General features: G+C 41.6%; 1 protein-coding gene across 2 annotated transcripts in view; it reads left to right on the top strand.

Annotated features, from left to right (window-relative positions):
• The window catches only part of ITPR2 (inositol 1,4,5-trisphosphate receptor type 2), a 491,082-nt gene that overhangs the window by 440,100 nt on the left and 36,291 nt on the right, over nt 1-14,691 (top strand). Inside the window, exons 55-56 of one of the 2 annotated variants that reach the window (XM_047741840.1) lie at nt 8,739-8,899; nt 9,021-9,896. In XM_047741840.1, the coding sequence (XP_047597796.1) occupies nt 8,739-8,899; nt 9,021-9,056 (197 nt within the window). In that variant the 3' untranslated portion in view covers nt 9,057-9,896. Of the gene's footprint in view, nt 1-8,738; nt 8,900-9,020; nt 9,897-14,691 lie in introns of those variants that run through there. The other variant, XM_047741839.1, reaches the window with a different exon arrangement.

Below are 14,691 nucleotides of genomic sequence, written 5' to 3'. Positions count from 1 at the left end.
ACCATTAAAGAATTTAAGTAGAGGAGTACAGGATCTAATTTTTGTTTTAGAGCAATGGGGCTGGTTGTTTGACGGGGGATATAGTCCAGGTGAAAGGTAATAAAACTTTGCTGCGGGAAAGTTAGGGTGGCAGTATTAAGGGTAGTGGACAGGGTCGTGAAATATTTAGAGACAGAGTTTTAAAAAACCTCAGTGGTTAGGAATGAATAGGTTAGGAATGAATATGAAAGGTAGTGGTGTGTGGGGGTGGGTGGTAGTACCAACAGTTGAGTTTGAGAAGAAAAGAAGAAGAAAAAATTTGGAGAGGAATCTGCTGAGCTTGACTTTGGAAATACTGAACTTGCAGCGTGTACTCAACATCCCAGTGGGCCACACCCAGTACAGAGGTCTGAGCCCCAAAGAATGAGTCTACACTAGAGAGAGTAACTGGGGAATCCTCCGTCTGTGTGTGGTAGCAAAAGCCAGAGCATGGGGAAAGACATCAGAGAGGCATGGGAAAATGATGGGGTTTAGAGCGGGAAATATCAGTGTTGAGAGAATGAGGGTCACCCACGCGCGCGCGCGCACACACACGCAAAACACACAGATCTTCAGTCAGCGTGGTGTGAGGAGAACCAAGAATGTGTGTCACGTGGATATGAGGGGAGGACACAGCCTTGGGAAGAAGGTGATTGGTTATCAACTATTTCAAAGCAGAGAAGGCCAGTAACACATTATGCCAAATAGAGCCTTTGGATTTCTCATTCAGGTGATTCAGGATAAAGATGGAGTCCTTTCCATGAGGATAAGTTGCACAACATTGGGGGAGACTTACTGGAAGGAAATGAGGCAGACAAAAAGAGTCTTTATTTATAGGTGTAGACTAGATGGAAGGAAGCAAGAATGAGATGGAGCCAAGGAAGATATCACACAATAATTTAGGGATTTGAGAAAGAAAGGCTTTGGATGGAAGACTGAGTTCTGTGGAGGAAAAGAGGTGCTGCCCTTGAAAATCTTTCTATGTGTCCCATGGTCTTGCTTTTACAGCGCTTCCTCTAAGTCCTTCACTTCATGATCATAGTGACTATTATGTCAGTGCACAACTTTGGAAGAAGGGGTTCTTTGGGAGAATGTATAGTTAGATGTGAGCCTCATTTGAGGCCATGATCCTGCCTCCCATAGTCTAACAAGAAGATGAAAAGCAAAGCAAGCCCAACACTTAGGTACCATTCCTGCTCCTCTAGGCTTTCCCTTTGCTGTCAAAATTCTCCTTGGCTTTTCCCAGTTACTAAAAAAAAAAAACAAACCCAAAAAACCCTATAACCTGTAAATTCCTTAAAACATCACAGTAACCCTCATCACCATACTGAATGTTTTTCTCAGCTCTCCCCATTAGTTTTCTGCTGACCTTTTCTTTTGCCTTGGATTGCCCATTCTCTCATTCCATCACAAGCCTTCTTCCCACCACTGGATAAGTGGTCCGGATTTTATTATTGCCAAATGTGCAACCACAGGTCCAGCCTCTCTCCAGGCTTTTGTCCTTTGTTTTCAGTTGTTGACTGACGCCTATACAGGCATAACTTTTGGCAGCCAAATCTACCATGTCTAAAAACCAGTGCATCTTCTATCTTCCTCCTCTGACCTTCCAATTTATTCTGACCTCCACATTGCCGTTTATGATATCCCACTGGGCCTTCAGTTTTCTGGGCTCGGAGGTTCTCCATCATTTTTAGCAACTTCTTTTTCTAATTCCAGGTGCACTAGTTACCATCTGCTAATGAATCTGTGTTCCCAATCTCACTCACTTCCTTCCACATATCCCACAGCCACACCTTGGTTTTTCAGGCTCACCTTGGCTCACACCCCAAAATGTTCTGCTCAATGCTGCCAAACTAATTTTTCCAGTTTGAATTCATCACTTCCTTATTCAAAAGTCTATCAATAGCATTGCACAGTCTGTAACTCTAAAATTCCAAATTTCCTGGCACATAAGGTACTCCATAGTCAAGCTCCCTTTTTGCCCACCTTTTCACCCAATGTTCCCCTGTTTATAGATCAACATCCAGCCCAACTGCATGACTCATCTTCAACTTAGAGACTCTCCATGTGTTCTCAGTTATGGTGTTTCCATTTGGAATGCCCAAACTCCTAAGCTATTGAACTCCAACCCTCTCTCTAAGGCCAGCTCTAATGCCATTATTCCATGAAGCCTTCTCAGATTCCATTTACCAGCAGCAAACATGTCACAGCTTCTAAACTGCTGACATCATACTTAGCAGTATGGCACCATACTTATTTTTTGTTGTCTTACCTCTGTCTGATGGTATACACCATCACTTCTTAAAAAGGGCGTGGACTTCATGGTTAAGTAAACACACTGGTTCCATATCCTGGATATTTGATCTTGGCCAAGTTTCCTTTTCACCTTGAACTATTGTTCCCTCATCTGAAAAATGGAGAATATAATGCCATCTTCTGCGGTTTGAGTGAGTATAATTGAGATCATGTGCCTCAAAATTCCTATCTCAATGCTTAGCTGAGTAAGCTCTCAATGCACATTAATTTCCCTTCTTTAAGAGATCCATGTCATATTTATTTTTATGCTTCCATAGTATGTATTGAGGACTATTCATAAATATTTGCTTAGTGAATGACTATTCAATAAATCAGCCTAAATTAACATTGTCTCTATATTTATGTACCTTATAACCTATAAAAGGAAGATAAAGTGGTTAAGTACTAAATTGATATATACTGCAGACAAGAAAACTAGGTGTACCAATTCCAAGTTATTTTAAATTTTGTCACCTTCAGGGTGTTTCGGTAGCTTACACGTTATCACAGAGATATAGGGTGATAAATCAGGAGGCTTAAGGAGGAGATATTAGATCAACATGGTCTATTTTCCAGAAGCTTCACATTTATTCAAAAATTTGAGAGGACATTTAAGTCATTTAATCTCAGAGTTAATTTTAATAGTATTTTTTTACATTAGAACAAATAGTATGCTACGAAGTAAAATAAAGTTTTTTAAAAGTAAAACAAATTTAATGTGAACATCTAAAATAAAACAGGATTAAAAAAAAAAAACAAACTGAAAAGTATTCCCAGGCACTTATAACTGCTAACCCCTGTGACCTCAGCAACATAAAGTTTCTCTACTCTCTGCCCTCAAAGGACCTTCAGCAGAAATATGTGAGAAGCATTATCATAATGTGTATCTAGATATGCATGCGTTCCTGGAATTGTTTACCATGTATAAGATCTAATACATACCATATACGTTAAAAGAGCTTAATTACAAGAATGATTTAGACAGTTGGGATATTTGGGGGTTGTACTAGTAGGCTATAGAAAAGTTGTGATCAATTGATAAACGGTTCTTGTAAGAACTGGGTGTTAAGCTGTGATCCAAAGAGGGGCATCTTACCAAACAACAGAGGAGAGAATCTCCACAGTAGGAGAGAATTGGCTCCAGTAGCACACGTACCAAGTGACACCCATAGTAGCAGCGGAGGGGGAGGTAGATTCTGTGACAGGCAATGAGAGCAGATGGGATGTTCCTAGCCTTGAAGGCAATGACCAGATGTTTCAGAGTTATGACTCAGAAAACAATTGCTAGTGATCCAGAAGGCAACCATGATAGGGTGATGATTAGCAGATTACAGAGCTGAAGCAGTAAGCAGAGGAACAAATTGGCACCGGTGTCCATATTAATTATTAATTTTGAGTTACCAGAGGCTGAAGGTCCAACCAGAAGGAGATGTTGACAGACCAGTGTGACAAAATACCAAAATGGAGAAAGGATTGATGGTAGTCAGGTGCCTCGAATGAAAGATCTTTCTAGGTGATTTAATAGGAGATAAAGACTATATGTCAGAGAGAGGCAATGTGTTCTTCTCTTAGTATATTAGTTCTTTATCTGTACTTGTGCCTTAAGGCCATTTATACATTAATTTGTTCAACAGTTACTTACTAAGTATCTACTAAGTGTCAGTAGAACTATTCTACTGGCACTTAGTTCTACTAAGTTTTGTTCTTAGTTCTACTAAGTTTTGTTCTACTGCGGTGAACAAAAAAGGACAAAATTTATTGCCATCATGGAGCTCATTTTTCAGCACACATGCAATGTGTGATGCTAAGGGCTATGCAGAAAAACAGAACTGAGAAAAGGTATGGGGATACCTGGGTGATGGGTGGATGTGTGCCCTCACCTTAGTCAGACTGTGTGGGAAACACAACATAGGTACAGGATTATTTTTTCTGAAACCTTTGTGTTGAACACATGGAGTTCCTCTTATTCTTCCTTTCTTTCTATCTTATCATCTCCTCCAATACCCTGGCTTTCATTGTTTATTTTATGTCACTTATCCTTGAATTAGTATATTTATACCTTGACATCTCTGTTTAAGAGATTTTTAGCTTCAGATCTAACAGCCCAACACTGGTTGTTCTATAGGCATCAGAAATTCAGCACTTCCCCAATCAAATGTATCTTCCCTCCAAAGTCTCTTCCTTCTTTTTTGTTTTCCCTTGCTGTACTGATATTACCATAAATTCAGTCATTCAGGTCAGGAACTTTAGGGTCATTCTTGATTCCTCCTAAATCTGTCCCTCTAATTGGACATCAAGCCGTCTTAAATTTTCATCCAAAAACTTCTCTTCAATCTCTCCCTCTTATTCTTTTTTTTTCAATTATTCTATCAATGTTAGTTGAATGCCTACTGTTTTCCCAATACTAAGCCAGTGGCTAATACAAAAATAGATCAGACAGTAAAGTGTAGAGGCTACACTAGAAATAGATAAATTTTCATAGCAAAGTGTTATAGGCACAGGGAAGATCCACCAACTGTTTGTGTTTGTGCAAGTCAGTGGTAGTTGAGCTGGGTCTTGAGGAAGGAGTACCTGTGAGGCAGGAAAGAGAGGAGGTAGAGACATAGAATTTTCCAATCCATTCAGAGTTTAGAGAATGGTGAGAAAGTCCCAGTCCTTCTAAGAAATGTGTACAGAGTAGATTGTCAGAGTATGAATTCAAGGATGACTTTAAGTTCCCTGGTTGACAAGGACTTCCTTAAAAGAGGTGAAGAAGAGCTAAAGAAACAAATTTTTGATGAGCTGAGTTTGACATACTCATAAGTGAGCCAGGGGGATTTACCCAGAAGACAGCTAGAAATAGAAACAAGTTGAGAAGAAAGGTCAGTGTTGGGGCTGCCTCACCAGCACAATGATGGTTGAAACCATGGGAATGGCCAACAAAACTTAGAGAGCAAGAACCAGTGGAGATGAAAGACAACCAGTTCCCTGCCTTTATACCCCCCACTCCTCTAGTCCCCTGGTCTCCTCACTCTCAGCCTCTACTCCCAGTCTTCTTCTAAATCCCACCACAGGAAGTTACCTGAAGCACCGCTCTGAACGGGTTAGTCTCCACTCAGAGGCCTTCAAGATAAAGTGCAATCTCCATAGCTTTGCATTTAAAGCTCTTCACAGTTAAAAATAAAAATAAAAATAAAAATAAAAAACTCTTCATAATTTGTGCCAAATGTATCATGACATCTTCATTTCCAAGTGTTCCCTTTGGAGGAATTGACGCCCCCCCCCCCCCGTCTCCCCCCAAACAGGTCATCCACTTTCATCTGTAGCTTTGCCCTGCCATTGCCTTTGCCCAGAAGGCCAAAGAACATGGCTTTAGAGCTAGAAATGTTTTTGTTTAAATACCGACTGACTTCTCCACTAACAAGAGGTGTTAATTTGTGCAATTTATTGAATTCCTCTGAATCTCTTTCCTCATATACTGAAAGGTCAGATTGGATTATTGTAATTATAAGAGCCTATTTAAACATCTTTATGTTGTTGTTGGCACAGATAGGTGCTCAATAAAAATTAGCTAGCTTTTATTACCATTCATCTCTTTTCCACTTGCCATTATCCTGTTTCAAGGCTAGACACTTAAAGCTTTACACCTCTTTTAAACCTTTTAAAATGTACCTCGTCACAATTCATATTGTCCTCCTCTGTTTCCTTGGCAGTTTATACCACTTCAGGATATAATGCAAGCTGTGTGTTTCCTTTACCATATGACAGATTACCTGATAGTAGACACATTATTTTATAGCCCTATGTGCCTTGCAATAGGAATGTAATTGTTTGAACTGAGTTCTGGAAATATCTACTTTAACATTCTCTCTCTCCCTCTTTTTAAATAGTTTAACCTCTTGAGGAGCTGCCAAAATTGTTTTCTAAAGTAGCTGCCCTCTTTTACATTCCCACTGGCAGGGTATGAGGGCTCCAATCCCTCCACAGCATCACCAAGATTTGTTATTAATCTGTATTTGATTATAGTCACCCAAGTGGAATAACATTTTATTAGTGAAATATTCTTAATTCATTCCATAAATACTGTATTCAGGGCTGACTGTGAACCAGACACCCATGTTAGCTATTAGGACCAGTGGTGGAAAAAAGAGACAAATGTATCTGCTCCTGGACACACAATAAATAATAAACACAGAAAGTTCTTCTCTAAGCTCTTGGATAAAATGGCGTTCCTTTCTTCTGATTAGCAGGCAGGCTTCTCACACCGTCATGTTTACTTTTTTATCTTAGACACATAGTCCAGTTTAATGGAACGATGATATGGCCATGTTCATTCTGTTAGGAGGTGATAAGCACTCTAGGAAAAAGAGCATAAAGGAGAAAGAGTGATTGAGGCTGCTGGCAAAAGGGAAGGGGCAGGTTGTAGGACTAAATAGGGTGGTCAAGTTAAGCCACAGGGAGGTGAGATTTGAGCAAAAGCTTGAAGGTGAACAAGTCAGTCAGCGAGACACCAGAGAGAAGTGCACTGTGGGCAGAAGTGACCAGTCCCAAGGCCCTGAAGCAGGAGTCTGCATGCGAGAAGCAAGGAGGCCAGTAGGGGAGTTGGCAAGGGAGAGGAGAGTAAGAGACAAGGTCAGAGAGGCTATAGGGCCAACTCACTTTGACTTTAGCAAACAGATATTACATGGGACCCACTTAGACTCAACAATTGGTCATTATTCATCTGAACTTCAAACTTAACTTGGCATCACCTGAGCACCTGTATTTTATCTGGCAACCCTACTCAGAGGCCATCGTAAGGCCTTTGACCCTTACTCTGAGTTGGTGGAGAACCACTGCAGGGTTCGGAACAGAGGGGAGACACCATCCTGCTTCGGGTTTTGAAGTTTCTCAGTGGCCGCTGTGTTGAGTATAGGCTTCAGAGAGTTAAAGTGGAAACAGGGAGGCCTGGAAGGCCATCACAGTAGCCCAGGTGAGAGATGATAAGGGCTCAGATGAGAGCCGCAGCTGTGGAGGTGAGAAGAAGGGACCAGATTCCTGGTATCTGCTGGAGGCAGAGCCAAAAGGATTTCAACATGAATTGGATATGGGTGAGAGAAAGAGAGCATCCAAGGATGACTTCTCGGGGTTTGGCTTGAACAACTGGAAGACTAGAGTTGCCGTGGAATGAAGAGGAGGACTGTGGGTGGAGCAGTTTTGGGGAAGAGTATGGATTTTATTTGGGCCATGCTGAGCTGATGATGGGTCAAATGAGATGAGGCATCACCATCAGCCAGCGAATTTTATGGTATTTTCCATTAAAATAGCCAATAATGTAATTTAAAAGGTGGCCCTTCCAATAGGGACAGATTTTTTTCTTTTTACTTATTGTACTTTGTATCTTGTTATTTAAAGCGTCTTCTTTGTTCCTGAATGGCTTTTTAAAAAATATGCTTAGGAGGGGCGCCTGGGTGGCTCAGTGGGTTAGGCCTCTGTCTTCAGCTCAGGTCATGATCCCAGGGTCCTGGGATCGAGCCCCACATGGGGCTCTCTGCAGGGAGCCTGCTCCCCACTGCCCGCCTGCTTCTCTGCCTACTTGTGATCTCTGTCAAATAAATAAAATCTTTTTTAAAAATATGCTTAGGAAAGAATAGCTGGGATTGGAATTCAATTTCCTAGTTTCTTCTCCAGTATCTGAACTGCAAAACCAGACTGTATCCCAACACCCCATTTTACTTGGCAATCAAATTCACTTTTCCATAGATGTTTTTCTCCATCTTCATTCATTTTCTTTCATCCACTCTTCAACCCTTGAAAGAAAAGAATCTTACTATGCAGAACCTCTCCTCGGTGTCCTTCCAGCAGCTGAAAATCTGCCATGGATATTGAACAGACCATCCCCTCCTTAAAATGCCAGGAATACAGTGGTCTAAAAGGCTGGAGCCCTTACTCCCTAGGAGCAAAGATCACTGTGGACATTGGCTTGCCCTTCACTGATTACAAGTGGTTTTCAAGATGACTCTCTCTGCTGCCTCTCCTCTTTTTACCCAAGTTCCTGGATAAAATAACATTTTTTTTCCTGTCCTGATTAGCAAGTGTGCCTTTTATTGCATGATCATTTTTACTTCTTTTTCTTAGACTTGTGGTCCAGTTTAATTGGACAGTGTTGACATGGCCATATTTAAAATTATCTGCAAATTTTACAACTGTAACAGGACCGTGCATCTCCAAGGATCCATTGGATGGGGGGTGGAGGGGTGGGAGAACATTACTTTGGAAGCAATCTACAAGCTCTGGCCTTTTTTCTGGAGGTCTTGTGTCCTATGCTGTTTTGGATCATGACATTCTAAATCAGTACACTCGCGGAAAGCCTTTATTCACAGAATTGTGATGTCTTGTTTTTACACTAAGAAGTAGGTGCTGATGAACTGACAGATTACATACGTTGTGCTTTCTGTGTTTTGCAGGACTTGAGAGAGACAAGTTTGATAATAAAACGGTTTCATTTGAGGAGCACATCAAGTCAGAACACAATATGTGGCATTATTTGTACTTCCTCGTCCTGGTGAAGGTTAAAGACCCAACTGAATACACTGGACCTGAAAGTTACGTGGCTCAGATGATCGTGGTAAGTGATGAGAGTGTTTGAACCTATGACTACGTTGCCTGTGTGTGTTCTCCCCTTCTGTACACTCCCCTTCTCCTAAAACATAGACGTTCTCCTAGTCATTTTGTTAACTTCTAAACAGGACTGTCAGTCACTGAAGAACCTTCATGCTGCCTAAATCACTGGACTTCTTGGTTATCGAAACCAAATTGAAGTCTCAAGTGCACAGAGGATATTTACTGAAGAATTCCCTGGCAACACCTCAGTCCCAACTCTCATCTTCTGACCTCACGTCATTGCTTGTGTCTCAGTTCTCCAAATCTAGAAGTTTCCCATTGTCAAATGGGAACAGAAGAGTCATACTCTAAGAAATTCCTTGTATTTCAGAAATCAGGAGTTTAAGAAATTGAACCATGTTTGGGAAGAGCGTAGTGTTTGGTCTCAGTGGGATAACACTGGCGTTGTGTCTACATGTAGTTTGGGCTGTTGCTGACGATTGGCACTGATTCTGCCATACCTACTTGCTTCTAACTCCTTAGTAAGAACAGTTGCAGAGGCTGTGGTTGTCTATGACTTGGCCTTTCTTCTGTTTTACAGAAGATTAAAATTAAGTGGCTTAAAGAGAAGTCAGAGTTACGTTAGTGTGTCATGATGCACTTTTAGTGAGTATTGATGCGTCTGAAATCAATGCCTATATTCTTACAATAAACACGCTGTATGTTGGACTTTCTTTCTCAAAACCCTTCTTACAAAACTATTTGAGAGTGAAGCTTTAGAAGAGGCAAGATCCTCCTTGCAGCCTGGTCCCGGGGTAGCATGTAGTCAGCACCAATGCTGAAGCTTTGGGAGAGCCAGATGATGGTAGCTGTGGGTCCTTCCTTCTGGAAGCTGGACATGCCTGTAGGAAGACATAAACTACAGAGGGAGCAACCAAAGACTATGTTTGGCAGGTAACATATTAGTAAGAGCAAGTTAACATTGCAGTAATGTATCTCATCTGACAATATTTATGTGTCACAGGAGAGCTACATGTAAATTGAATTTTTATTGCTAAGGATTTTTCATGTTTTTTTTTTCTTTTTGACTTACGTCCATTGTAAGTTTTTTTTTTTAAGATTTTATTTATTTATTTATTTATTTATTTATTTATTAGAGAGAGAGAGAGAGAGATCACAAGTAGGCAGAGAGGCAGGCAGAGAAAGAGGGGAAGCAGGCTCTCTGCTGAGCAGAGAGCCTGATGCGGAGCTCAATCCCCTGACCCCAAGAACATAACCTGAGCCAAAGGCAGAGTATTAATGCACTGAGCCTCCCAGGTGCCCCTATAAGTTTTCTGTGTGCACGGAAGTTTGCATCCTACCATGAAGTTGTCGTTCTTTATGGGACAGTGGGCAGAACTTAATATTGTTTCTCCCCCCCCCCCATGTTTCCTTTTCTGCCCTCTCTCCCATCTACATTAGGAAAAAAGGTAATCGGTTTGAAGATAGGCATTCATTGCCATTATTTAGACATTCTTGATCTCAAGATGCCCAAGGACCATCTTTGTGACATAGTTTGCATCTGCTTGCTGGGGAAAAACACGTAGAATGTTATGTTTAAAATGTTTAACCTCATATTGCTGTATTTTATCAAAGTTTGAGTCAATTGAATGAGTACATATTTACTGGGCATCTGTTGCATCCCTTGGACTTAAAGATTTTGGGAAAACACTGAGGAGTCCGGCACATTCCCTCTCTGCCAAGGAATTTGGAGTTTAATAAGAGGGAGAGGAGAAATACAAGCCAAAAGTAGAATAGGCGAAATTCCGCAAGAGTGGAACAAATGAAAATCTGTGAAGGCTTAAGGATCCAGAGTGACATCCAGCTGAGAGGTGGTGGAAGGGAAATGCTGTGTGTGGGGTGGTGGTGGGTGTTAGGGGCAGTATATCATACAGGGTAGGATTTGTGTAGATTGGGGCTGTCTGTTGGATTAAGACTGATTTCCAGTACGAGGGAGCAGCCCGAACAAAGGCATAGAGACAGAACGCTCAGACACCCAGGGGGCATTGGTGCAGTTTCACTGATATATAGTCCACTTGTAAAGAAGCTCTGGGACATAGGATAGAGAAAATAGGTTGGACTTTTGGTGGTAAGTGTCAGTTTGGGTTATCATTTCATCAGGAATGGGAAGCCACTGAAGGATTTCACTGTGGGAATGATGTGGCCTAGGACAGTAGTCAGGCCATGGTGTGTAGGCTGGTTGGGAGAGGGGAAAGATGAAATCAGAGGTGGTATTTGGCAGTTGATGAGATGAGGGGTAGGGAGGATCAGGAGAGGCAGTAGACTACGAGATGAGGCCAAGACACCTGACGTTGTGAGCCTGGTCATTGGGAGAAAGGTGTTGTATCAGTTGCAGAAGGTCTTCTGCAAGAGGAAAGGCTGGTCAGAGAAGAACACTTGTTGATTTCAAAATGAGTCTAGAAGCTGAGTCATAAATCAGGAGGGTCAGGGTAGTGACAACACTACAAGCCTTTGAGCCTGGAAGATCTGGGCTCAGACCTTAGCTCTGTCACTTACTTGCTGTGTGGTCTGGGATATCTTGGGTCAGTCTTTGAACCTATTAGGGCCTCTGCCTCCTCATCCAAAGAGAAGATTGGTGTGAGATAAGTGAGATGATCCTTTAAATGTGGATAGCACAGTGGAGGTGCTCAGGAACTGACAGTTTTCACTGTGACTGTCTACATGAAGTGACAGTTGAACCCATCAGATTAGGAAGATAGGGGAGAAGAGAGCATGTGTAAAGAGAAAGGAAGAGAAAGCCCAAGACAGAACCTGGGGGATCCCCCATTCAGGAAAAAGAAGAAAGACAAGTAAAAGAAGTAGAAAGGAAGACATTAAAGAGGCAGAAGGGAACCAGGATTTGGAGTGTGTCAAAAGCCAAGAGATGAGCCTCGCAATGTCAGAGTTTCGACAGCATTAATTGCTGCAGAGAGGGCATGAAGAAGAGACTGGTTAAACAGAGCCTTTGGGTTTTGTAATAAGGAAATCACCAGGTGGCTTTTACCACAGGACACATCTTTCACCTTAGCATGAAAACCAGCCTTTGGCCGAGCACTTGTGCTTGAAATTTTAAGGATCCATGTCATTCCATGTTTCTCCCCTTTCTATGCCGTCAGCTCTCTCCAGAACCGTGACAGGAGGGAGGAGCCCTCACCAGCTTATTCCAATATAAACTGTCTCATTGTCATCCAAGCAGGGCATGGCCAAGACAGCAGGCACCGTTTCTGAATTTCAATGGCCAGGAGAAGGAAGAGTGAAATTATTAAGCTCAGGATGGATGGAAACAAAAAGTCATTTACACAGAAGAGTGCTCACTTACTGCAAGAGCCTTTTTGGGAACATTTCAAAAAGTCTGTAGCTAATGAATCCAAATTAGAAAATCTGTTACTCCAAGCTCTGTGGAGATTATGGCCTTAAGTCCTGATCCTCTGGGAGGAAGAGAGAGAGAGGAGGAGAGAAAGGGATTGGGATTTTAAAGCATAGAGCAAGTTGAAGCAAGTCAGTTCAAAGACTAGGTATTTTCTCTCTCCAGCCCAGAGGCAACTACTCTCAACAGTTTGGAAAGAAACCTTACAGACATTTCCTTACCACTTTTATTTTTGCTCCTTAAAAATAGCTTCATTTACCAAGTTGATTTAAGTGCTTGTTTATCAGTAGAGCTTTGAAAGCAGCTTTAAATTCCTCATAATTGATGTACCTTTTAGCCTAAAGGATTTATGCAAAAGAAAATGAGGAAGTTCCTCATATTCATAAAACAACTCATCTGAATTCCACTACCCTGTTTAAGTGCAGCTGATTTGTACTTCGAGACCCTTAGGAAGAGCTTCCTGCCTTATGCTGGCATGAGGAAAAGGAGCAGATAACAAGTTTGGGGCATGTTTTTCTCCTCAGTGTGTTTTTCCACCTCTAGTGCTTCACTTGATTACTAGGTCAATAAGGAGTATTTGTATCCATATGCATTGAATCATACATTGTAAATAAATTGATTTCTGGAGGTTAGAATCTAAGGAAATATACTCGTGCCTCCACATCCATCCAGTAATAGGATCATGACTCTGAAATGTGAAGAGAAATTGAAATCTTCCTTCCCGTGCCTTCAGAAGCTCAGCTAAGCTGGTTGAGTATCAGCCACTGTCCAAGTACCTGAATGAATACAGAGCTACTTCTGGGATATTGTGAGGGGAGATGTGAGTTGATCAAGGCGTTTGGGGAATATGTTTTCCCCTGGCAAGCGAACCCTCATTTTTGATAAGAGAATTGATATTTTGAGCTTGTATTTATTGGGAACAGAAAATGAGAAAGGAAAAGGAAGGCCCATGCTGGACAGGAAAAATCATGAGAGGGAATCCAATAAGCTGGAAGAAAGGGTATAAAAGGATAAATCTTCTAGCCTGTACTAGTAATGGCTTTTGAGCATCACTAAGCCCTTTTGCTTCTCCCATTACCCAAAGGATGATGACTGGGAAGGAAAAAAACAAAATTGAGATCATTAGAAAAAAATGCCCAAGGCTTTTAGATGTTTCTCTAACATTTTGAGGATATTTTCAGATTTTCAGTTTTCATTTGCTATGATAGGGTTGGGGCCATTGGGGATATTTATGACTTAATTTGGTGAACAGCAGGATCAAAACAAGAGGTGCCCATAAGAGAGGTATTGTGCCCGTTCAGAGACCTGTCACCTTCCCTGTGTGCTCCGCTGTGCTAGGCTGTCACCGAGACTCTGGCTGGCCATGCCACCCCTGCCCCCTCCAAGGACCATCGGTTTCTGAGGCTCACTTCCTCATTTTAGTACAGGGTTCTTTTAAGCTCTTCTATTTACCCAACTCCTGTCCGGTGTCCTGCTATCATGGTGATGTCTGCTAGGACAATTTAACTCATGCTTTGGTTAACATAATAATCATCTTGACACAAAAAAAGAGTTGTGAGTTTCTTGAAGGCCATAACCAGGAACAGCACAGCCCTTTGTTCTTTGTAATGGGAGAGCAGGTAATATCTGTAATATGCCTTAAAAGCAATTTGATAAACAGTGAGTGCTTCCTGTCTCCTAGCAGCTGTTTATGGGTTTGATACAGAAGGCTAAGTAAGAAATAGTCTCTTTCCCCCCAGGAAGTTCGGCACATTTATCAAATGAATAATAAAATAACTAGTAAATTAACAAATGAATTTTTTTTTTCTTAGCCCTCTGGTAATTGGAGATAATTTACAGAAAGATATGTGACAGTAGCTGCAGGAGTTTAGAACATGAATTTCTCATTAGTCCAATGTCATCTTTTCCCTTCTTTTTAAAATTGGAAGATAAAAGATGCAGCAGGAAGGGTTAGGCCACCTGAACCAAGTATAATGAATGCAGTATTAGAAATCATGTGGCTGATTTGAGGCCACTTTCATCCCCTCTTGCCGTCTTTCTCAAGCCCAGGCCCCCTACATTCATGCCTACATGCCAGGAGAGGGCCTGAGCCTGCTCCTGGCCAGGGCCACACATGTGCAGTGGAGGGTTTTTACAGTGGAACTCACCCTAAAGAATAAATTCTTTCTTGCAATAATCTGTTGAGATGTCTGAAACAGAGGGATGGTCCTTTCAATGAGATAGAAATCTAGTCACCCCTTATTTCAGCTCCAGAAGGGAGGAAAAGAACTAACAATTTTCCAGATGTTCTCTGTGTCTAGAACCCAAAATCAATCTTGTTTACAGTTAACCCAGGTTTCGAGCAGTAACTGTTGGACAGGGAGATGTTTGGGCTCCTGAAAGACATCGAGTCTTCAAAGATTTGTACGCGC

This window comes from Lutra lutra, chromosome 8, assembly GCF_902655055.1.
Source record: "Lutra lutra chromosome 8, mLutLut1.2, whole genome shotgun sequence".
NCBI lineage: Eukaryota > Metazoa > Chordata > Mammalia > Carnivora > Mustelidae > Lutra > Lutra lutra.
This window is presented reverse-complemented; position numbering and strand designations above follow the sequence as displayed.